The 25,037-nt window shown below is 42.9% G+C and overlaps 2 protein-coding genes, 1 long non-coding RNA gene and 1 pseudogene across 5 annotated transcripts; 3 read left to right on the top strand and 1 right to left on the bottom strand.

Annotated features, from left to right (window-relative positions):
• Positions 1-1,088: 1,088 nt before the first annotated feature.
• LOC133922297 (TOM1-like protein 9) lies at positions 1,089-10,465 on the top strand. 3 transcript variants are annotated; one of them, XM_062367561.1, is made up of 10 exons: positions 1,089-1,567; positions 2,900-2,978; positions 3,691-3,789; positions 3,871-3,984; positions 4,248-4,399; positions 7,415-7,496; positions 7,711-7,796; positions 8,035-8,214; positions 8,703-9,199; positions 9,551-10,465. In XM_062367561.1, exons 1-10 carry the CDS (start codon positions 1,467-1,469, stop codon positions 10,177-10,179), a joined length of 2,019 nt encoding a protein of 672 aa, XP_062223545.1. In that variant the 5' UTR covers positions 1,089-1,466; the 3' UTR covers positions 10,180-10,465. The 3 variants fall into 3 exon arrangements, with proteins under 3 accessions (XP_062223545.1, XP_062223546.1, XP_062223547.1); XM_062367562.1 differs by having other exon boundaries at positions 1,506-1,607; XM_062367563.1 differs by lacking the exon at positions 1,089-1,567 and adding an exon at positions 2,557-2,581.
• A 2,772-nt stretch (positions 10,466-13,237) lies between these two features.
• LOC133923165 (DNA-directed RNA polymerase II subunit RPB1-like) lies at positions 13,238-13,810 on the top strand. Its single transcript, XM_062368600.1, has one exon. It carries the CDS (start codon positions 13,238-13,240, stop codon positions 13,808-13,810), a length of 573 nt encoding a protein of 190 aa, XP_062224584.1.
• A 545-nt stretch (positions 13,811-14,355) lies between these two features.
• On the bottom strand, positions 14,356-21,541 carry LOC133922295 (proteinaceous RNase P 1, chloroplastic/mitochondrial-like; annotated as a pseudogene).
• LOC133922296 (uncharacterized) lies at positions 18,248-24,110 on the top strand. Its single transcript, XR_009910439.1, has 3 exons — positions 18,248-18,781; positions 22,688-23,037; positions 23,422-24,110. It is a non-coding gene; the product is annotated as an uncharacterized LOC133922296 (long non-coding RNA).
• The last annotated feature ends 927 nt before the right edge of the window (positions 24,111-25,037 follow it).

Genomic DNA, 25,037 nt, shown 5'->3' with positions numbered 1-25,037 from the left:
CCGTTTGATGGATGTGTTTGTTGCACCCGACTATATTCTGCCCTCCAAATTTCTCGTAATGATCTCTTGATTTTCTTTTGCAGTATGTATGAGGTTCTAACTCCATGTTGACCTTAATACGGATTATGCACGAAAGATGACGTGGGTTAAGCACCCCAGGGCTTGTTTACATACTATAGCTAGAGAGGTTTCCTTCTACGAATCTCTTAGGATTGAAATTGTACAAGATTTTTTTTGTATGAAATCACTTGTATTTCTAGGAGTAGACTTGAAATCATGTTGACCCTTTAATTACTTTCATACACTTTTCGGAGGATTGCAAACATTAGTTGAATCTTATGTTTCCAATACCAGACTAAGATAACATCGCTCGCCGTGGTCTCACCTCATGTCTGTATTTTAGGGGCCATTTCTCTTTAAATTCTCCTCATTTTCTTGAAAGCTTAAAAAATACATATTTTAGTTAACTCTCACTTTTTTTTAAACCCGCTAGAATTTCACGAGCCATATTCATATTTTTTTATTTCTACGTTTTAGTAGTTTTTCGTCACCGATGGCGGTAGGTCTAGATATCATGTGACCCGGTAAACTTTGACAAAACCCTTTACAATACTTTTATCAAGCAAGAGATGACTACAGGGCTCTACCAAGTTTATTGCTTGGTGAAATCAACGCTCAATTTTTTTTATCCACCTCTCATCACTAGCAAGATAACATATGGCATTAAGACATGAAAGAAAATATACACAACCAAGCTTTAGTTTGAACGGTTAGCAAATATATTTATATCCTTATTCACAGAAATTAAATTTTAGTTTACTTTTTTTATCTTATTAAGATGATTTTTTTTATAAACGATGTACCCATCGACAACGAGTTATGATAATTTTATCAATCTATAAGTCTAGTATCTTTAATTTTAGTAAACAATGCGAGAGTGCATACGTATTATATTGAGGTTTCTAAAGAAAACCCTCCAATCGTCTAAACATTACGTAAGCAGAATTATAATACGTACATGATTGGTCTTAACTCCAAATACCTTTCCTTGGCGGTTAACAAAAAGAAAGAAAAAGGCAGTAATGGAAGGAAGGCTGGAAAGGCGTAGGGGACGAAACGAGGCGGAGGAAAACCAACCAAAACAAAAACGATGATAAAAGAACAAGCAGCGTCGTCAGAAAATAGCCAAATTTGATTGTCCTCGCCGAAAGACAGCCGCCTCGAACGACCTTCGCTTCCTCCGCCACCGAATCCACCACAAAAACCACCATTTCTTGTTTTTTTTTCCCGTTCATCAGAGGCGGGCAGGATAAGAAGAACAAGAACAAGGGAGAAAGGAGGAAAATCTTGTGGCCAAGAAGGCTGCAGGACTGGGGTTTTAGGAATCCTTGGTCCCTTGGGTTTGCGTTGGCCGGCGGCTCCGGCTTTGGTCAGGCGTTGGCTGGTGCTATTCAGGCGGAGCGGAGATGTCGTCGGTGCTGGTGGAGCGGGCGACGAGCGACATGCTCATCGGCCCCGACTGGGCGACGAACCTGGAGATCTGCGACATCCTAAACCGCGACCCTGGGTGAGGACGCTCAAAGAATTTCGCTTCTTCGGTTTCTGATGTGAGGTTTCACTGCTAAATTTTTACTGTTTTCTTGGTGTTGTTTGGTGTTGCCGTTTTTGTAAAATTTTGTCGAAGGCTCCATTTTTATCAAGTTTTCGGTGGTTATTTTGATTATTAAATTGTTTGGTTGGGATGATCGCGAACTTTTGGGCCGATGGATTTGTGGTTCCGGGTTAGGAGTAGGTGACTTCAGTTGATTTTGTTGGGTGAAGGGAAAGCTTCGACCTCGGGAGTGTTAGTTACTGAATTGCTCTGTTCTTGGGCTACGCTTGTTTCTGCCCTCAGTTAAAACTTTGCAGTCGAGTTATGTTCTGCAATCGGTCGATTGCTGAGGTTCTTCTGGGGTTAATTTCCTGTGGAATTGAGTTTTAGATTAGATACTATACGTTTGTATTTCTGAATTTAAAAATGAGAAATTACACAATAAGGGTAAGGCAGTGAACTAGTTTCTGGTAATCTGTTTGCAGCAGCAAGGCACCAGTTTCAAGGATTCTTAAGTTATGTTTGAAAGACTTTAATTCTAGGTAATTCTAGGTGAGAACTTGTGCTCCGAATTGACAAGTTGATCATGCCTGCTGTATCAGGATCGGTTCTTTTTGAATTTCTGTTTAGAGCTTGGGTCTTTGCCATTGCCAGTGTTACTATTTAAATCTGTTGTTTACAAATGTTTTAGTGGTCCTAAAATTGCCAAAATGACTTATTTATTATGGATATTTTATTTGACTTTAGTTTGTCTCTGACTCCGAGGGGTCATTTGTCTGTATTTCGATTGAAGATTCATAGAAAGCTGGGATTATTAGTCTTAGATTATGTAACTCTTTGGCTAATATTTGTGTTATGAAATTAAACAGATAAGGATGGATTTAGATGGAGCTCTGCTCAGGTTTTGTGATTTCAGGATTTCTTCGCAGTTATTCTGGGCTTATGATCCTCATTCAAGGAGTGCTTATAAACGTTATACTTACTTCCGAGGTCCCAGTTTTTGCTTGACGCTGCTTTAAATTGTTTTTTTTTTTTTGGTCTTTTGAGCTAATCTTGCACTGTTGTGTTATGTTTAATGCCATGACATGTTCTTTGAGTCTGTGTTGATTGTGATGTTACTTCGCATTTAAGTACAGAGATAACATCTAACTGCTAATAGTGTTAATAATAGCCAACGAAAAGTATGACATGCAGAGCTTCCATGATACTGGAACGGCATTATTGTACTTCAGCCAGTTCAGCGCTCTTGCAAAGTACATTAATTGTCTTGTTACCGTTTTGTAATAAACAAGTTTGTTATATTTATAGGCAAGCAAAAGAAGTGGTGAAGTCTCTCAAGAAACGCATTGCACACAAGAACCCAAAGGTCCAGCTTCTTGCTCTCACGGTAAATATGATTTGAAACCCCTTCTTGGTATCAATTATTTCTTTTTTTCTGTAGAAATTTTGTGAATGATTTCGTTGATTTTACTCTTTGATGTACCTTACCCTTCATATCATATGTACTGTATACATTTTCTTGAAAGACTACTTTCTTATGGTTATAGTTTAGGTTTTTGTGACTTCATTGCCGTGATGTGTTGTGTTATAACTGTTATCTGAGTACTGCTTCATGATCTTCACAACTTGAAAATTGGCAATGTTTACATGTAGCGATGTACTATGTGACACTAATCGGAAGATTAAGGAGACAGTCAGGAGAATTTGGTTGATGCTTTCAGTATTAGGATTCAAGAGTGAATGATCAGAGTTTAGCAAGCTTTGGTTGAGAAGATGAATGAGAAATGAAGCCAGTACATCGACATGATATAGTGAGGGATATAACAGGAAAAAGTCATAGTTAGCGTATTGTTTGGTGATGATGCTGTTTTAGGTCCTCTTTTATTGTATTCTGTAAGATCTGATAATGCATGTATATATTTCGTTTCCACTGTTTCTAAACTTTCTTGGCTTACTTTGTGGTCTTTGGGAGGGGAAAAAGATTATTTTTGCAGTGTTCTGCATTTGTAATGGTCTGTTCCAGGCCATGCTTGAAATTGGTAACATGCGATTAATTTTTACTGAATATCTGAATTACAACATTGCTATACTTATTTCAGTTGCTGGAGACGATGATTAAAAATTGTGGGGACATTGTCCATATGCATGTTGCTGAGAGAGACATACTTCATGAAATGGTGAAGATAGTTAAGAAAAGGGTACGTGCATACAGTTTAAACCTTAAAATTTACTGATTGTCAATAAGAAAGTCTTAATGTCTTCTGCTTTGGAATTTTTAGCCTGATTATCATGTAAAAGAGAAGATTCTCACGCTGATAGACACTTGGCAAGAAGTTTTTGGTGGTGCCCGTGCAAGATATCCGCAATACTACGCAGCATACCAGGAGCTCTTGGTATGTACTGTATACATCAAACATATTGTAATCTTTTATTCATCTTATATTTTTTTAGAAGCTCATATCCCAAAGGTCATTATTTTCCAAGTTCCAATAAGGCAGTAACAGAAAAGTGGCATTTTCCATCAATTGTTTAACTTCACAGCTGTTAAGCATGCATGAACATAGTTGTTGTTTCCAAATTAATATTATGTGTTGAATATCAATCTTTTTGTAGAACTGATTAAATAATGTTTCTCCAATCTCCATGCATCTGTTAGCGCGCTGGAGCCATATTTCCGCAGAGATCAAATGGTTCTGTGCCAATCTTTACTCCTCCGCAAACTCAGCCTCTACAAAACTACCCCCCATCTTTACGTGTTACTCAGGAGCAGGAGCCTGAATCGTCAGTGCCAGATTTCCCTGCATTAAGGTATACAACTTTTAAAACTTTATTATATAATTGACATGTTTAACTATCGAACTGAAGTAAAACAAAACTAAAATATGATGCCAATCGTTTTCTCTAACTAGCTTGTGCAACTTTTATTTGCACCTTACATCTTTGTCATGATGCCATTCATTTTAATGATGATTACTATTAAAAGTTTGTATTGAGAGTATGCTTTAGAATGTTATAACGGTTTGGTTCCATGAATTGTTTCTGATAGCTTGGTAAGGAAATAGGAAAAGGGCAAACACCCTAAACTATATGCTCTTGTTGTGGACGCTTTTGTTGGACAATAATACAAGCATCGGGTTCATAGGAAGGCAGGACCGGCGGCGCTAGCAGATGCAGAACGGGCTTTGGAATAGAGATAGAGATAGAGATTGTCGGTTGCATTCATTAGATATTGTTAGAGATAGAGATTGGATAGTTAGATTCGTTTAGGTTAGACATAGCTGCAGTTTGTTAGAGATAGGATTTGAGTTTGTTAGGCATTAGCTATATATTGTGGGTTGAGGTTATTCGGTGGAGTCAATGATCAATAAAGCTTAAGTTTCCCGTAATAGCTGTTCAGAGCATCAGTAACGAGGACGAGTACACATCCTCCTCCCAGCCATATCATCTTTGGGCTCGGGTTTTGGAGCGGTCCTTCACCAAGGAGGTGGGCCAATCGCTTTCTTCAGTCGTGTAGTGGCGCCACAACATGCCAAGTTGGCCGCTTACGAGCGCGAGCTCATCGGACTGGTGAAGGTGGTTCGGAACTGGCGGCCGTATCTTTGGGTGCAACGGTTTATCATTCGTACCGACTACTACAACTTGAAATACCTTTTGGATCAACGTTTACGACGATCCCATAGCATACGTGGGTCAGCAAACTCGTTGGATATGACTTTGCGGTGGAATTCCAACCATGTCGACAGAATGTTGTGGCCGACGCGCTATCTCGCCGTGATGAAGATAAGTCACTACTCCATGCTTTGTCAACACCCGAGTTTGCTCTCTTTCAAGTTGTTCGGCAAGAGGTTGCAGCCCTTCCAGAGGTGATGGCCAAGAGGGATGAGGTGGCTGCAGGGACTGCCGGTGCAACCTGGACGGTGGTGGAGGGCTTTGTCCTCCATAAGGGTCATATTTTTGTGCCAACCTCGTCGACAATGTGGCCTCGGATCCTGACAATGGCGCATGGGACTGGCCATGTGGGCGTTTAGAAGACACTACATCACGTGCACGCTTCCTTCTTCAACCCGCACGCCACCAAATTGGTTCACGATTTTGTTCAGAGTTGTGCAGCTTGCCAACGCAACAAGACCGAGCATCTTCACCCCGTGGGATTGCTACAACCTTTGGAAGTACTCCGGGCAGTTTGGGCGGACATTGCCATGGACTTCGTCGAAGGATTTCCTAAGGTGGCCAGTAAGTTGGTGGTGTTGACAGTGGTAGGCAAGTTTTCCAAATACGCGCATTTCATCGCGTTGGGGCATTTGTACACAACCGTATCGGTGGCTCAAGCGTTCTTTGATCACATAGTCCGACTACACGGCATCCCTTGTTCAATCATGAGTGATCAAGACCTTGTGTTCACAAGCTCCTTATGGACTGAATTATTCAACCTCACTGGGATCAAGCTCCAGCTGAGTTCAGCCTTTCATCCGCAAACGGATGGCCAATCAAAAGTGACAAACTGGATTTTGGGAGTCTATCTGCGCTGTCTCACCGGGTATCGGCCGCATAGTTGGCTTCGCTAGTTGCCATGGGCATAATATTGTTTCAATACTTCATTTCAGACGGCATTGAAGTCCATCCCATTCCAAGTGGTGTATGGCCGTCCACCGCCGGAGTTGATCGCCCACTAGCCAGGCGTGGCACTGGTGGCTGCTGTGGATAAACAGCTCCAGGATCGGGATACTTTTCTTCAAGAGATTCGGAAGTGTCTGCTTCTTGCTTAGGACTCTACGAAGATGACCTATGATGGCCACCATTGTGATGTGCAGTTCAGGGCAGGCGATTGGGTGTGGTTGCGCTTGCAGCATCGGATGGCAGCAACCATTACAAATAAGTCCGATGGCAACCTTGTGTCGAGGTATTAAGGACCCTTCCGAGTTGCTTAGCGGATTGGACCAGTGGCATATTGCTTAGTCATGATGCCTCGTGCTCTAATTCATGATGTTTTTCATGTGGTCTTCCTGAAGAAATTCGTTGGAGATCCCCCTACAGATATTGTCCATTTGCCGCACATGAAGCATGGACGGGTTCTTTTGGAGCCGGTGTAGATTGTTCGGTCTCGCCTAAATCGTGGCACATGGGAGCTTTTGGTTCAATGGGTTGGCCATAGCGCGGCTGATGCAACTTGGGAGTCTCTGGAAGACTTCACCCAGAGTTCCAGCTCAAGGACAAGCTGTTTCGCCAGGCGAGCGGAAGTGTTGTGGACGCTTTTGTCAGACGACAATAGAAGCGTCGGGTTCAGAGGAAGGTAGGACCAGCAGCGCCAACAGATGCAGAACAGGCTTTGGAATAGAGATAGATATTGTCGGTTGCATTCATTAGATATTGTTAGAGATTGAGATTGGATAGTTAGATTCGTTGAGGTTAGAGATAGGATTTGAGTTTGTTAGGCGTCAGCTATATATTGTGGGCTGAGGTTATTCGGCGGAGTCAATGATCAAGAAAGCTTAAGTTTCCCGTAATAGCTGCTCAGAGCCTCAGTATCGAGGGCGAGTATGCATCATCCTCCCAGCCATATCACTCTCATGTACAGTTTTCGGTGAAGATACTGAGAATTCATAAAATGTTTTATTTCTGGCTGTCAGATTTTGTTGCCAATGTATTTTCATCTTAAGGTTTTGTCAGCTTGACATATCTTGTGGTTCTTTAGTGTAGAAACTGTTTTATATTTTCCTTCATGTTTTGGATATTTATGTACTTGTCATTGTCATTGTCATTGGTTAACTTATTTGCAATGTGAAACCTGCGCTTCTGTATAACTGATTGCTCTTGTTTCGCCAGCCTGACAGAAATTCAGAATGCACGTGGCATCATGGATGTTCTTTCAGAGATGTTGAATGCTTTGGACCCTGGTAACAGAGAGGTACTTCCTTGATGCACCTAGAGCTATTTTGTCCCCAGAAACTTACCAATTGAGATCAAGTTTATGTTTGAGAATTGGATGTTTCAAGATGCCATTACTTATGGCTTAATCGAAAAAAGAAACAGCTGGGAACCATCTTCATCAGTTTTCACTATTTTCAATTCAAACCAACCTATCTGCAGTTCTGGATTTCTAAATTATACTGTATATGCAGGGACTTAGGCAGGAGGTCATTGTTGACCTTGTGGATCAATGCCGTTCTTTCAAGGAGAGAGTGGTACATCTTGTCAACAGTACCTCGTAAGTTTCTTTGATGTCTCTTGCCAGTTTTAAGAAGATATATTAAAAATCATCTTGGGCATATTGTGGTTGTTTTTCATCTTGGTGCTGACATATTGTGTAGCGCCACAATCAATATGGCGCCAATAATTGGCATTTCTGTTTCGGAGTAATGAACCAATTTCTTTTATTGCAACCATGGGGGCCCAATTCAATTTACTTTAGCTATGACTTATGCTTTGATGCCATGTTTGAACAGGAATGAGGAGTTACTCAGCCAGGGTCTTTCATTGAATGATGATATGCAGCGTGTTCTAGCAAAACACGATGCTATTGCTGCAGGTATAGCAGTTCGGGTGGAAAAGCCAAAATCTCTCCAGTACCAAATTGAGAGTTCTGCAATAAGAAATCCAGAGACAGCGAAAGAACCAGTTCAAAGGTTGAAACATCATATTAAGCATTTTGATTAAATCATTACAAAATATTCTACTAAATATATGATACACATGCGTATGAGGATTGTCAGGAACTCTTAGAAACAGGGTCTATGAAACTGTTTACAAGGCCTAACCAGAACTAGGGCAGTTAATGCTTGCTGGATTTTTGCTTGATAGTATTTAGGGCCAAAAAAAAAAGATTTGGTTCAAAATTTAAAATCCTGATATCTGGAATGTATCTAAAAAGCACTAAATACCCATCCACTCGAAATGGGGGACATTAGGGCGTAAATCATCTACATAATAAATCTCATTGTAGATAACTATTTCTGAGAACTGGTGGGAACCTTCAGTTCCCACTGGTTTCCTTAACCATATTTGGAATTGAATGTGAAATTATTTTTGTAGTTCGACTCTCCACTAATCCCAAAGATAGTTAATACCTGGGCTCAGTGTTCCCTGACTTATTATTTGTTTCTATATATTTCAGGTCTTCAGGAAGTACAAGTGCAAGCAACCAGTCTCCCTTTGAGATTTTAGCTCTTCCTGCGCCTCCATCATCCAATAGTTCAAAAGCTCCTGCAGCACCAGCTCCTAATATCGACCTCCTTAGTGGAGACGATTATATCAAACCCGAACCTGCAAATTCCCTGGCGCTTGTTCCAGTCACTGAATATTCAGCTTCAGACCAGAACGTATTAGCCTTTGCAGATATGTTTCAACAAACTACTGCTAACAATAGAAACCATAACATTGCAAACTCTTCTAGTTCATTGACTTCAAATTCTATGTTCCCTGCATCACAAACATATCCCACTCCAGTGCAACCTATTCAGACTCGGCATACAAATTCTTATTCAAATGGGGCTACATCCAGTGCCATCATACCTTATGATCAACAATCCCAATTGCAGTCTACAGGGTCATGGAACGGGCAGCCTGCTTATGGAATGGGAATGGATCCCCAAAAGCAGGCACTAAATTATGGTACTATACTTCTTTCCCAGTGCTTGCTAGGTCTATAAAAGTATCCATGTTCTATTTATCAGAAATTGAGATAAAACGTTCACTGTATCCTGAATTAATGAACATATATTTATTAAAACACTGCTTTCCGATAAAGTCCAAGCTAGGTGCAGAATTTTTCACAATAAACAGGAACACACAATTGTTTCTTCTCGGGGTTAGTTTCATAAGTGCCGTGACTAAATTATGAAAATTCTGGCCCGTGTGGGGCTAATGCTTTGCCAAATTGTTAGCTCGTCAAATTTATCCAGAAAGTCTGCACATCACATCCATTTTAAGATAGCTCCAGCATTTGACAATTGCTTGTAACAGGTACAGATGATCAAAATGGAGACCTTCCTGCAGCACCATGGAATATTAAGCGATCCACAAACCCCTTCGACGACACCAAACTTGGTGAGACGGCATTGCAACCAGACCAACCAGCAGGCATGCAACCCCAATCAGTTCAAGCCAGTCAGCATGCGAATGGATTCATGTCAGCACAACCAATGCCGAGGGGACAGCTAGGAGGAATGACGTTGCAACCAGTGCCTGGGGCGCAGCTTGGGCCTCTACAACCACAGCCTATGCTGAACATGCAGTACGGCGTAATGTATCGCTCAATGCAAATGAACCAAGGAATGGGCATGTATTCCCAACCGACGTTTGGAGGAGGATTTTACGGAATGAACCAACCACAGCATTATGGTGTTCAGATGTCCGGTTATGGATACGGCCAGCCATCAGGGGGCTACTATATTCCAAATGCTGGATATGCGTATTCTAGTGCAAATGAACTTTCCCAGAGAATGAACAGCCTTTCAGTTCAAAACGGTAGTTCAAATGGAGCAGCAACAAATAAGCAGAGCAGACCTGAAGATTCACTCTTCGGTGATCTTTTGAGCATCGCCAAAATGAAGCAGAACAAACCTGCAGCTGGTAAGGTTGGTGGCTTATAAACTTGGGCGTGGTAGATAAATCTCACCTTATTTGCCATCAGCAGAAGCTTTTCGTGATAGTAGATAAGTCTTTTGCCACTTTTTGTGCAATGCCAGATGGCTTCTCGACGTAATGTCATTTGAGGTAGGGATACATATTGGAAAGTAGAAACGGTGATACTTGAGATGCTTGTGGCGATGTCTCATAGCAAGTGTGTTTATATGTAAATTCTTAAGTTCGGTTGTAATTATATTGTCATAAGTTCCCTCTGCGCAAATACTAGGCAGAAACAAAGGTTTCACAGCAGCCTTCTACATGCCCCCTATATTTGTTACCTTTTTTCTTTATAATCAGTTTTTTTTTCCAGAGTTTCGATTCTGTATTCATACTCTTGATCAATTTTGGCTCTTGTTGTCAGTTTTGAGTTCTCCAGTTATTCTGTTGTTGGTTCCTCCCATGTGTGCTTGTTCTTTTATGTTTCTGATATGTGATTTAGAGGATTAACACTGACTGTGTTGTGTTTTTAAAGTGATCGGAATTTGTTGTTTAAAAAAGGAAAATATAATTATGAACTGTATGGGCCAGCCTCCCGCTGAGTGTTCATCCTATTGCAAGTTAATTTTAGGCTCCATGTGGATTGTACACGTTTCTGCATTGTTCTAGTTGCGTTGTGCTATGACGGTCATTTGTCAAGGCATTTTTTTTGCTTGTTCCAATGCATGATGATCCCAAAGAGAGCCGTACCATATCTTCAGACTTTGTGTCAAAGTCAGTGCCGATAGGGACTTTGTTGAGCAAGTCTGTTCATGGTGCACTCCACACAACTGTACCGAATCGTGAACAAGAAGAGCACTACTCCGGGAGCAGCCTGGCCGCTGTGTTTTTCTTCCATTGCTTTTTGAGAAGTGCTCCGGTGCTCCTCTTTTTTCAAAGCATTTACGAATCTTAAAGCAAAGCTTAATTTTAAGCAAGGGCAACTAGGTACAAACGTAAATATGGTTAGAGGAGATCGGACTATCCCTGTGGCCACATTCCATGCAAAAACGTAAGCTCTGTTTGTACGGATCCAAAACTTATCGAGCTGTGGACGCGTCCTCTTTGTGAACAAATATGATTCGCCGCAGATAGAGACGGGGCTGCATGGTTTCGCCATTAACGACGTCAAGGTCGTTTTTTTAAGAACTGAACCTCTAACCTAGAGTTTTTATTAGAGACTATTTTTAATGGGATCTGTGATACCGGAGCTTCAAACCAGAGGCGAAGGTACATGAGAGCAGGGTACGAATGCACTACACAAAAATCAAAAATCAATACTAACCTTCAAAATTTTACCTTTATCTACCCCACAGCTCATACTCCAGCACTCACAGCAGACTGCACAAACTGATATCAAACATAAAACTGTGCATGAATAAGATCCTGCACCCTCTCAATTTCGCTCTAGCTTCAGCACTGCTTCGAATCCGGCAGGCTCGGCCACTCATGCCCGTTCGCCGTCAAGGGCGTCTTCGAGCTCGACGGTCGACGCGGAGGTACTGCTGTGCTGCGCCGACGTCACTGGCGCTCGCCTCGCCTTCATCCGTGGAGTGGAGATGATCATCGTGGGTGTCTCCATTATTGTCTTGTTCTACTTCTACAGGTCATGAACTTGTGCATCTACGACAGATGGAACCTCAATTTTGATTCCATTGGATTTTCTTTTACCATATTTACCCCTTGGTTATGTTACTTAGTTTGCTTTAAGATCCATAAACTTTTTGAAAGAGGAGCTCAGGAGCGGTTCTCTTCTTTTTTTTTTTACGTTACAAAAATTCCCCTTTTTTCTGAACTTTAATTTGTCTGTTTTAAAGATATTCCAACTGCTATTTTGGTTCTACCTTGCCAGCACAGTAAATTGGAACCATGTTGTTCAAGCCAAAATTTGTGTTTTACATCAAACGTACCCTTCTTTTTTAAGATGCAGTTGGTTATCATAGGACTATCCTCGGAAAAAAAATTCATGAATTTACTCACAAACACTATAAAAAAAGATTTAGTAGAACACCTTTTATAGAACTGTTTGTGAAAAGATTATCACAGACGGTTCCGAATTATAAGAAAATAACGAGGAGCAACTCCAAGGTGGTGGGACGCTTTAGTAAAAAAATTCTCATATGTGTACTAATCGAATCGTCTAGACAACACAAGATTGGAGTTGTTTGTACACATCGATTAGTACATACGATTTCATACCGGAGCTATTTGTGATAATAAAATAGTCCAGATAGCTCTAGCCGAAAGCTGCCTATACACATCAAATAGTATAGACGGTTTCATCCGAGAGCCATATGCGCTTATCGACTAGTACAGACGGTCCAATATAGATTTATTTGTACAAATTCGATTGTACAGCCTTTTTGTTACACACAATTTAAAAAAATATTCTGTACAGAATTTCTGAACCACCTGTACTAATATTTTTGCAGGAGTGAGAACCTACAATTGATTGGACTCCATCTTCGAAGGACCCTGCTGTGTATCATCCTTGTTCGTAAGCCACGGGTACCATACCATTCCAGTAGCCACCTGTTACGAAGATTCTTTTTTTAAATTGTGCTCATTGCATTAATGAAAAAACATTTTTTGATCGTCAAACAATTTTTCTCTATTTACGTTACCGTTGGTATCTCGGCCGGGCCACCCAAGCAGTATCAACTAAGCATTTCGGATTCTCTCAAAAAAGGAAAGGAAAATCGGGAGCATGTCGGATTCAAACCAAATCCCGAAGCCGCGTGACCGCCTGGCTGTCCCAACGTCGGCTGCACGCGAAGCCCTCTGCTCCCACGGATCCACGCGGAGTCGCGGAGCCACTCAGAGTGAGGCGCGAGCTTGTGTTGCCTTGCCTTGGCCCCCACGCGACGCCGCGGCCGCTGCGGCTATATCTATCCCTCTTCCCCACTCCGATCGCGCGTTCTCCACTCCACGAGTTCTTCGCCCACCGCCACGGACGCGCCACCTTTGCGCCTGCTGCTCCTCAGCCTCGACGCCGGAGGGCACGCCTCTTCGTCTCGCCATCCCGCTGCTACGGCGCGGACGACGATGGCCCGCGCCACCTCGTTCGCTGACGGCTTCGGCGTCGGCGGCGCCGGGCGCTGCCGCTGCTGCTTGCGGTACTCGCCGTCCCCGGACTACTCGCCCCTGGTGGTGGCGCGTCCTCCTCCGCGCGCCGCGTCGCCGGAGCGCGCGCCGTCGATCCCTCCGAGCCGCGCCGCGTCCCCGGACTGCACGCCGTCGACATCTCCGAGTCGTGCCGCCTCACCGGACTACACGCCGTCGAGCCCTCCGCGCGGGTCCTCATCCCCGGAAGACTACACGCCGTCGAGCCCTCCGCGCGGGTCCTCATCCCCGGAAGACTACACGCCGTCGAGCCCAGACTACACCCCTCTGAGTCCTCCCCGGCGACAGCGAGCCGCATCGCCGGACTACACGCCCCTGACGCCTCCCGCGTGGCGCGTGCCGTCTCCGGACTACAGCCCAAGCACGCCGACCCCATCGTCGCCGGTGGTCTCCGACGCCGAGTCTCGCACGTCTCCGCCACGCCGCAGCCGCCGCCACCATCCCTACCAGAGGAGCAGCGGCTCCCAGCGTCATCTTGCCCTGCATGGGTACTAGATCACTATGGAGTAGGGACTCTGTTGATCTGTTAAATCTTGTAATAGCAGAGGATTTCTTGGATTCTTCATGTGTAACTCTAGCTTCTCTATGGCATGACCAATAGCAATGCCTTTATCTATTCTTTGCCAATTCTTGCATTATCAAGGATGTACTAGTATCAATTATCAATATTTGGTGAAACATTTGGAGTGAGATTCTTGAAGTGTTCTTGTCTTCCCATTGGCTCTTGATCTGTGCTTGCTAGCCTTGCTTCCTGTTTGTGTTCTTCAGCTCTGGTATAGCAAGTTAGAGTGGTAACTCTGCCAGATTGCTGATTTGTTGAATTAGTTGCCAGCATGAACTGTATACTTTTTTATGTCCGTTTTTTGACTTTCTTTTTTCGTGGTCCTGTTCTTCAGAAAAGAAGCAACCTTGACCTCTCGCTTCCTTCTTATATCGTGCACATATTATTTTGACATTGCAGAAAGCCAGAAACAACCAAAAGATGCTTGCGGATAACTGTGAACATGCATTCCATTTTGCAATCCGAAGATAGAGAGACTCCAAAATAATTACTGAATGATGCATCCTCTCATCAGAACATATTGATTTTCACTGTACATAATCAAAAGAAAGGGAGGTGGGTACAAGAGGATACAATCGCATAATAACCGAGTGTTAGGAAGGCCCGTTCTTTTTCGTTCAAAAAGACAAAGGCCTGTTCTTTCTTCCATGCATGTCAAAAGGATGTGAACAATCTCAACAACTTATGGTCATTTCCTGATCCTGTAGGGAAGCCTCTCGTCATCTTGGACAATGGAAAATGATAAAGCAGGAAATGCTGTCCTGTTAGAAGAGATCCTGTTTCAAGTAGTAGGGAATCAGCTTATCAGCTAGATCGCTTTATTAAGAGAATTTAGAACCAAATCAAACCAGATAACATGATAGATCTATAATCTCATATTTAGTAACTTGAGAGAATCTATAAAGCATGGTCAGGACTTCTCATCGTGGAGCTTAATATCAAATTTTCTTTTTCTTATTATGTTACCCATCATAACTGTCAAGTTAGCCATTCCAAACTAGTAAGTTATGTAGACTGATGAAGAGATGGTAGATGAGATACTGACCTGAATGTTCAGAAAAAAAAGGGTCAATTACAAGGATATCAATCTGTGAAGAGTTTTATTCACATCAAAGCTCTGGACCAACTCCAGCTTCATTATATTATTGTGCCTGTGAATTGCGCCGTGTAACACATAACCAGGTAGGTTCTGTCTCTCTAGCGAACCTTCCTCCAAGACAGGGATATGCCAATGACCTTTCTCAGATTCCTGAATTTCAAAGAGAATAGAAGGAACAATCATAAAATCTGTCCACATAAAGAACAAAAGACTCATGGACCTAAACTTTAAAAATTAGCTGAATAGCCTGCGCAACTGCACTAATTGATTTGAAAATACAGTTGTTTTCTCTGTACAACTCTAATACATACCGTTTAAGTTATGATTATATTTTCTACACAACCGTAACAGCTCTTACTAATTGACACTTAATGATATTGCCTTACAAAAATGAGAGGTGCTATATTTCTCTTTTTCTTTCATTTAATGACAGAATTTATAGGCTTTTTTTTTTCTTTTTTTTCCTCTGATTTAAGGATTATTGTAGAGTAAAACTGCAGATACTACAGCTATACTGCCCTCCAAACCGTGTTTAACAAGATCCTTTATCATTCATAATGTTCATTAAATATCTCAGTATCTGAGTTTATACACCAGTGACAATCTTCGAGACATAACCTAATTAATCACTAGCACAGATTCAAATAAGAAATTAAGCAACCAAAATTTTCTCTTAGTTTTTCGATCAACTAGTCAAGACTATTGGCACGGATACATTCCACAACTGATATATTATTTCACGCTAAATTCAAACCTGAATTACAACTGAGCAAGGAGGTGGCATTTGAAATGTGACACTGTTGTCTTCATAACTGAAGTGTACCTGTTACTGAAAATGACACTGTGAATAAGCTCTCTGTAAATATGCAATGATATATAGATGTACCAAGCAAAGGAAAAGTCATTTAATGATATCTGTTTGTGTTAGTCAAGCAATGATTTTGGAACAAGATAGTGCCTATGAAAAATATCAGGTGCTAGTGTTCTGTACAGTTTTGCCCTCAAACCTCATGCCAATTGTACTTTTTCTATCTAAAATATTCTTCAAAACATATAGAATGAAGACACTATTTGATGGCTTTCTAGTTTCTTAGTGATGTATGAACACAGTACACCTGAAATAATTTCATTCATGTCCGTATTTGTCTTCACCGTGTTTAAATTTTCAGACGAAAATGTTTTATTTGCCCAAAATATTAGCTTTCTATTTGCACAAGATCAGCACCCAACTGTGTAATGCAGCAGTGTGGTTGAATATAGAAAAGGTAGAATTAGCTTCAATTTTTGTAGATGAGAAACTTCTCTTTTGTCAAATACATGATACACACCTGATGCCTTTCCTTCCACTTGGGGAAGAAATCCTTTTCCAATATCTGAAATGTGTGGTCTCTCATTTCATCATTGGTAATGATCAAGCATTTGCATCTGATACAGGGTACAGCCAGTACCTGAACTACATGCACGGAATATTATTTACTGCAGCAGAGCAGCATATGCAATCAGGATCAATTCATGGATAGCAATAACGTAGCAAAGCAAAAGCGGGGATTGTCAAGCAAGTAGTTAAAACCATTCTGGAGAAACAGATACTGAATACATGGTTTACCAATTTGATCACAAACAGGTTCCTTCTGTTCTATATAGAATTAAAAATAAATAAACAATAGAAATCGATATTTTTAAGGGAAATAATGGAATTAATCGAGTAGAATTCACTGGCCACCAAACTTGTTGTGATGGTTCAAATAGGTTATTGAATTCCTAATCCTAAACTGTACATTTTTTGTCACTGAACACACATAAGTGTGTCACCTCATTTCATTACAAGGCCAGACTAAGATGGCATTATTGGGTCCTCCAAATTTGAGGATGATGTGACAAAGCTAGATAGAGATTAAAAGATAATAATTAGGGTAGTGGGGATTACTTGTATAGATATTACATACCAACAGTTTAAGAGTTCCTCGGTGACCTACATGAACCACTGAAACAAGTTGGTGACCCTTTACGTAATTTCCTCAAGGTAATTTGAATATGCAGAGGGGTAGTTGCTGTAGAGCTTTCTAGAGGCATCTCAAAATCTTACCAGTCATCATTTGAGCCAGTAGGGGTTGAATAAATACCATTTTCTTGCTTCCAGCTTTCTACCAGCTTGTGATTACCAGGTTTTTTTCATTAGCTCTCCAGCAAGATGCTTGTTATGCAATACTATCAAAGGCCACTTTCTTGACGTAAACCTTTGCTGTATAGCATCAGCAACAGCATTAACCTATCCAGTTAAACAAGGATAAGTTAAAAATAAAGATAGAGAATTTTTCAAAATTAGAAGAAAGAAAATTTTAAAAATAAAATAAAGGTTTATCACAATATACATGCCTTACTCAAGGAAATATGTCTGTCGCTAAAAAGGCCAACATTGGCAGCATCCACGACTGCTTCAAAAGGCCCATACTTTTCAAGCCATTTCTGAACATGGAAAACAGGGTCCAAAAGTTAAATAGATGCCTAATGAGAGTTGAAGTATAACAGGGACTCCAAGAACCATGACATACATCTCCAAAGTGGATATCAATTCCCACATTATAAGCATAAATATAACCTTACAACAGCTATGAGCTATTTCTGATGCATCAGGATCACAATTAAAGTCCTAACACAAGTCCTAATGTTATCAGCAAAGGGTCAAACTATTTTTGATATGAAGATAATGTTATAATGATGTATCAACAAGTTTGCTGACAAATTTACTGCAATGCAGGACTGGGACATTGTAGCATATATGAAGAATTAATATACTGCTGGCATTTTTGTCATCTCATAATTGGATAATGTTCTGAGCACGTACAATTTACTCAAAATCAATACATCCAATCACCCCAGTCAGTGGTTTTGGAAACGTTTAGTGTAACCTCAATCAGTTCTGTATCATGCTGAACCCATACGTTTGACTCATGTGTAACCTAGTAAACCAACATGATACAGATCCGAGGTAGAACTCCTGGAAGTTCTCAAAGTTGGAGTTCCTCTATCTCTTAATAGCTAATTTTGCCACAAATGTGGCGAAATCTTCTGTTTTTTTTGGATCAAGATCAATAATAGCCAGTTTCTCTCCACAATCAAGGCAGACACCATTCTTGTCGATGTTTGAGCTGCTGTATTTATTTTAGAAATTTCAATGTGGTTGTGCATCTCTGGGCCGAATCTTTGCTGTGGCTGGGCCATCATCTGGATGGGCCCAAGTGTGTGTGCCTTAAATGGTGTCGGCTGAACAGATGAGGGGGAGAAAAAGGAAAAATCCCCTTCGGGGGGAGGCGGCTGGAACCACATCTCCGTTCTTCTTGCGATGCAGCTCGGCTGTGGATCCTGGGCGTGTGCTGGCCGTCTGATGGTCCGGATAGGGATGGGCTCGCGGAGGGTTCGGAGGGGCTCCTCTGCGCCGTGAGTTGCTCGCCGCCTTTCTCCCATTTTTCTACTGAGTCTTGGCTTGGATTCCAGAGATTAGATCACAGTGGGCATCTCACACTTTGGGTTTTCCCCTCTTTTCCTCTCTGTGATTTGAGCTTCGGGGTTGAGAGCTTGGACTCCAACTGAGGCTTTGGCCTAAGCTCTTGCAGCACTGGAGGTATCTTGTTGGTGCTCAGAGCTGCGCTGCCGAGGTTCGCCCGCACTGTAGAGGTGGTGCGGTTGAGGTATTGTATCTCCGACTTCCCTCCATCCGACAGTAAAGTCGGTTGATTGGATTTCTGGGACTGCAGCATTCGTGCTGTGCCTTGCCTCACTCTCCAGCCTTTCCAGCATATTCACTGTGAGTTCTCTATTTCACTGATCTGAACTGATAGATGCATGATACAATTGCTCTGTGATGACGAATTTCATTGAAATTGAGTTAGAATGTTGAGTACAATAGATACAACCTTGATTCTCTGTCTGCAATTTGTATGAGCAGTGATATGATCCTTCAATTTTGATTAGAAGGAGTCTGATCTCCTGTGTGCTGATTTTGCTTGAGTTATCTGTCACTGCTTATTAATTTTCACTCCTGGACTTGAGTAGCAAGTATTTCTGAATTCAGCACATTGTAGAGATTGCTTAGCACTCAGCAGCTTGGAATAGATTCTACATTACTTTCTGTCCCTTGTGCAAAAAGGTTTTAAAGTTTTGTTTATTAGTTCTGAGAAGGCTAGTTGCTGGCTATGTGCTGAATTCTGATTTTCAGTAAAGAGCTTGTTGCTGGCTATGTGCTGAATTCTGATTTTCAGTAAAGATATACTTGCTGTTATAGCCAGGAATTTGTGGAATACAGAGAATTGTAAATTAAGGTTGTCATCTAGGTGTGATCTCATGTTCTAGCTTAATTAGTGATATGATTTAGTGGTCAGCTTGGGAGCAGATCTTTATTGATCTGGAGCCAGCTGATATGATCAGTCTGAGAGCCATATAAATATGTCATCTAGTTCAATTCAGATTTTATTTATGGTTTACCTTCTCAGTGCTCATGGTATAAAAGACATGTATTTCATTTTCTTGTCTTTGTTATATTTGATCTACTGTTTTTATTATCTTCTTAGAGGAATATGTATATATATGCTATTTATATCGCACATATTTCAACATGAGCGTGTTCCAATCCATTTTCCTCTCCCTAACCAACCAAGCCCGTGCCAGCCCCCTCCATTATTCTCAATAGCCTTTGCTATAGCACCTGCATCCCACTTTCTCTTCCCAACTTTAGATGCTGTTGGGCTCTAAACCAAGCCTCAAACAGTTCAGCTGTGGTAGGAGATACCTGTCTGACAGTAGTCCTAAACTTATGCAGCAAATAATAAACCTTGTCTCCACATCGGCTAACCACACTAGCCCTGAGAAGCGTCTCCAGCTCAGGTTCTTCCGGTGTGATTCCAGATTCCAACATATGCGCTTCCACTTCAAACGCTTTTTCAACATTACTGCTGTTGCAAAATGCTGTTAAAGCAAGACCATATGAGCGCAACTTTGGTGTTACACCCAGGTCTTTCATTTGTTTCAATATCTCAAAGGTCATGCCACCACTGCCCATGGGCCATACAAGCCTTTGCAGTCAGAGCAGCCTCACTCATTTGAACTCTCTCTTTCTCTGAGCACATCTTCTCGAATATTTCAAACCCTCGTGTGCAAGCATACTCTCTGAGTTCATCACCTACTGGTATGCTAACTGCTTGCACCTTCCAGTCATCTGAAGGCAGCAAATCGGCCTTCAGCCCCTCCTGATCTTGAACATGCCCTTCAGATACACCATCTTCCTCCAAAATTCCCGAGCTTCTGGGTGACGAATCAAGTTTGCGTGCAAGACCAATACTAGCAATGCCACTACTGGTGTTGCCACTCTTTGCCGGTTGAACAAAACCAAGGGCAGAAGAAGAACACAGGTAAAGGAGCACATTGTAGTGGTGCTGCCCCAACCTGATCCCTTCCTTGACCACGGAGTCATACAGCGCCATCGCCACCATCACATCTCCTCGCTTCAAGCACATGTCCAACTCAACTCTCAGGTTGCCACCGTGCTCACCAACCTTCCGACTCTTCGACTTCTTAGTCACATTTCTTCTTCCCCTACCGTCACCTCTTGCCGAATTCTCAGCATTTCCTGATTCCTTCGCCCGCATTCTGTTTCCGCCTCTGGTCCAGCGCTTACCCTCCCTGCGCCCTTCTTTCTCCCCGGTCCGCATTGGACCTCCCTTCCATCCCTTCTCTTGGGACTCCCTTTCTGCACGTTCTTAGAGCACAACCCTGTCCCTTCTCCTCCATGGCCTTCTGTGCCTGCTCCACCATCCTCCGTTCTTGGGGGCCGGGCGCTCGGCGACAGGGGTGCCGTCTCTCTGAGGCATTACGTCGAGCACGTCGCGTGCTTGGCGTGACAACGGCGGAACGAGTCATCCGAAGGGAACGGCCGGAGGTGAGCAAGTGGCCTGGAAGAGGAGGTGGAGGTGGTAAACGGGGAGAGTGCACGGGGTGAAGGCCATGGCAGTGGCAGAGCTGCCATGAGAGCGGGAGGAAAGCGAGTGGATAAAGTGAGGTTTAAAAGGAGGTCGGGACAGGGCAGGGGATAAGGTTTCGCCAATGGAAGAGCATTAAGGTCGTCTCTAACAGAAACAACAATCAAAGACCGCATCACTGTATCGCGTACCAATGCCGTTTTTTACTCTGGTTTTGCTCTCCAATAGAGGCGGTATCGAGAGGAACAGGGATGCGGGGAGGAGTTGGGCGTCGGCAAACTTGCGGAGGGATGCGGCGTCCGCATCGCTGTGCGCGTGGAAACTGGCGTAGGGTTGGTTGCTCCCACGGAGCGGCAGAAAGGGAGCTAGTGAGCCCTTGAGGAGGCGAGACGGGCGGCTTCGGTGGCCGGCGGAAGCAAGGAGCATCCGGCGACCCAGGATACGACGCATCCTCCCCCGCGTGTGAAGACTGGGGCGACGCAGATCCGGCGACCGTGCTCGAAGCTTCCCCACCGTTCGTGTGCTCGGCCGCAGTAGCATCACCTCGGTCCTCCCCCAAGCTGCTGGTAAAGTCCATGTCCTAGATCCATGTCTTTGCGTGGCGGAAGGGCCGAGCTGGGGTTGGTCGCCGCCATTAGAGAAGAAGGTGTCGTGTATTCGTCGAGGTCTTGCTTGGTTTCACCTGATCCCCATCACTGCTGCGAGACTTTGGAGGGCATTTGGTAAAAATTAAGTTCACATCCCGTGTATTTGTCGCCGGCAGTGTAGCAAATGCTTTGTATTTGTGGAGGATCTTGTGCATATAGAAACCGAGTGGAAGCAGTACACACCCAACCGCCTACATTGCTTGGTCGAAATTGAGTATGTTGTCAAATTTGAGTGTCATGATTGTACAATTTCAGTGGCAACGAGCTTAAAATGCTTGAAATTTGGAAATGAATTGTTTGGTTTCTTTGCTTGTCATGATTGTATTCAGCAAAGCTTGTGCCCCTGCATAAATTTTTAGGTCATGGCTATCAGGAGATGAAATTACTTTTCATGTTGTTTTGTGTGCAGACCTGTTGAAAATTGTGACCAACACTAGGACAAGTAACCTAGTGCTTGTGTGCTTGATTACCATGAAATTTAACTCCAGCAGGATGTGGACCTTCTCATTTTGTTTCAGCTTAACTTGACTGATTATGGTCTTGCAAGCATCAGAATATATATACACCCTACTAGATACGTTTTCTCCTAATTCACACCAGTCCAATTCTAGATTTCTATGTGCCATGTAGAGATAAGCATGCTTCAGTGCCTTCTTAAAGCTAATAAACTGTCTGTTGTTTAAATACCCATAACTTTGGTGTACTCTAGTATGAACCCTACTGATTATCCATTCTAATAAACTTGAATTAAACTAATAGAAAACCTGTGACAAAAAGCTGCCTATTTACCACAAATGCTTTGATCATTGGCAATATGTTAGCCATCTCTGTTGCAATCCAAACTGAACAGCCACTGAATCCGAAGCAGAGCACTAAAAATGGAACTCTCTACTGCATCACTACAGAAGATTTTTGTTGGTAGTCATAGCTGCATCAGCGATTCATAGGTGCTTTAGGTAGTGCCTCCTCCACATGCATTGCCTAAACAGCTTATTAATAGCATTTTTTATGCTGCATGAATTGGTAAACCAGTGTACAATTTTAGCTTCAATTTAGTTCCTCGCTTTAGTCATCCCTCTCCTGTGCTTGTAGATGGACGCCGCATCGCTAGCCGCTCTTGTGTCGACTACAGGACCATGTGCAGGAGACGGCCGCCGCGTTGAAGAAGGTGGCCAACGACAACTTGAGTACGGAGAGCACCTCTGCTACCTTGGAGCTCAATAGAGCCCTCCTGGAGGTCGACACCATTGCGGGGGACTTGGAGCAGCTCGTGTTCCAAGTTGAAGATGCTCTAAGCGCCGGTGGCCAGCCCAACCATGTTGGTCACACCGACAATACAAGCGTGGCAGTGGAAGAGGAAGCGTCGGGCTCAAAGGACATTGACAACGACGATGTCGTTCTCGCTGACTGGAGCCCGGATCAGCTACTGTGTTCGGATGATGGTATGTCCATTGAATCCGATCGTTCCTGGAGGCTGTAGTTGCGTAGGGTGTGTATGAAGTGGTTGGGAATTTGTCAAGTCGAGGTGGCTGTTCTTAGGTTTTGCGTGTGCTATAGGTTTCCCTTTTTATCAATAGGCATCTTTTATCACGAGAGGGGATACTTTGCATCGCAGGGCAATGGCAAGACAAAGGCTGTCATTGTTTGTTGAAATGGTGTTGTATCTTTTATCACCTTTCATCAGGTTTCAATGTAGCTTTTATCAGATTTCAATGTAGCCTGCATATGTATCCTACTCTCATAAACAAACTATATCAACAAGAAATATACATAAGGTTTGTTGAAATAGTGTTGTATCTGATTGCTGTCTTCTATATGGTTTGCAGGGACTCCATGGAGTACGCCTCGTTCCTTTGTGGTGACGATGAGCTCATGAGTTGGGATGATGTTGTGCCCCCTACCCAAGAAGGCATCATCGGGACACCTGGACATGTGGCAGAGGAGCAGCACCTAGAGGCATTGGGAGAGGTCGCAGCTGCGGGTGGCCGTGGAAGCAATTACAGCATGCAGGAGGACCTTCTCATTGTGTCGGCATGGCTGAATGTGAGCATGGATCCCGTAGTGGGGAGCAACCAGAGCGTATGGGGCTTTTTGGCAGAGGATCGAGACATTCTTTCACGAGCACAAAACTTCGCTTCAACCCGCAATAAGAAGTCTCTGGAGGGGAGGTGGAGGTTCATCAACGCTATGGTGCAGAAGTTCTGCGGGCACTATGGTAAGTCCACGCGTACTCGGAGGAGTGGGACGACCGAGGCTGACACGGTACGTTATCTGTTTTTTTAGCATGTGGGAGCTTTCCAACTGTCAATCTGTTTAAAGTTGGTGATTACACATAATTATTAACCAGTGTGAATCTGTATTCTTGCTGTTTATTTCTTTCTGTGCTGCCTATTTACTTGCTACACATTATATCAGCTGTGTTGAATAGAACCTCACATACCTAGATGCACTAGATGGAAGCAGTACATTATATCAGCAGGTAGAAAATGAAATGAAAGGAACCTTAATTCCGAATTAGGGGTTGCCTCAAATATGATGTATGTGTCACTCCACAGGAACCATCTGTCCAATGGTGTGGAACGCTGAATTAATGGACTCTCTCTTGTATCTTATACAAGTCTCTGATATTGCTTTGCATCAGTGAATCTGAACTCTGAATTAATGCACATGTTGCATCAGTGAATGCATATCAACAAAATACAAATATGTTTCTTCAGTGAATGCATCAGTGAATGCATATCAACAAAATACAAATATGTTTCTTCAGTGAATGCATATCAACAAAATACAAATATGTTTCTTCAGTGAATGCATATCAACAAAATACAAATCTGTTGCTTCAGTGAATCAGTGCTTCTCTGTTGCATCAGTGATCTAAGGCCATCTCCAATCGTTATAGCATAATGTTCCTATTTTTATGCTATTTCCTGATGACAGTGGAACATGTTGTAGAACCCGACCACGTCGTTGGATAGTTCTTCCACCTCCAATGCATGCAGTCAATGCTTCCTAGCATCCCGGGGAACCCTCTTTGCTTGTTGATAGCAATCAAGCGAGCAGTGTCCTCCTCATTCAGAGCACGGAGGTACTCATCGCCGAACACCTCGACGACGGCACGAACAAACCACCTCATGCTCTCAACGATGGTGGTCTCCCCTAGCCGGAGGCACTCATCCAAAGAATCGGCAGGAGCATTGTCGGAGAGTGAACTCCTGTCGCAGGGATCCCGAGAGACCCCTCTTTAGAGATTCGGCCGGGGGGATGATCCTAGAAAAGCTTGTACGGGAAAAAAGCGGGAACGGAAGTAAATGCGCTGGCTTGCGGGTACACCGGGTTTTTGAACAGGTTCGGGCCACGCGGGGGCGTAACACCCTACTCCTGTATGAGTGTTATATCTATCCTTGAAGGGGATCCTTCAAGGATATATCTGGTTCTCCAAGGA

Source organism: Phragmites australis, chromosome 6 (genome assembly GCF_958298935.1).
Source record: "Phragmites australis chromosome 6, lpPhrAust1.1, whole genome shotgun sequence".
In the NCBI taxonomy this organism is placed as follows: Eukaryota; Viridiplantae; Streptophyta; class Magnoliopsida; order Poales; family Poaceae; genus Phragmites; species Phragmites australis.
The sequence above is the reverse complement of the archived record's forward strand: the minus strand, read 5'-3'. Positions and strand labels throughout refer to the sequence as shown.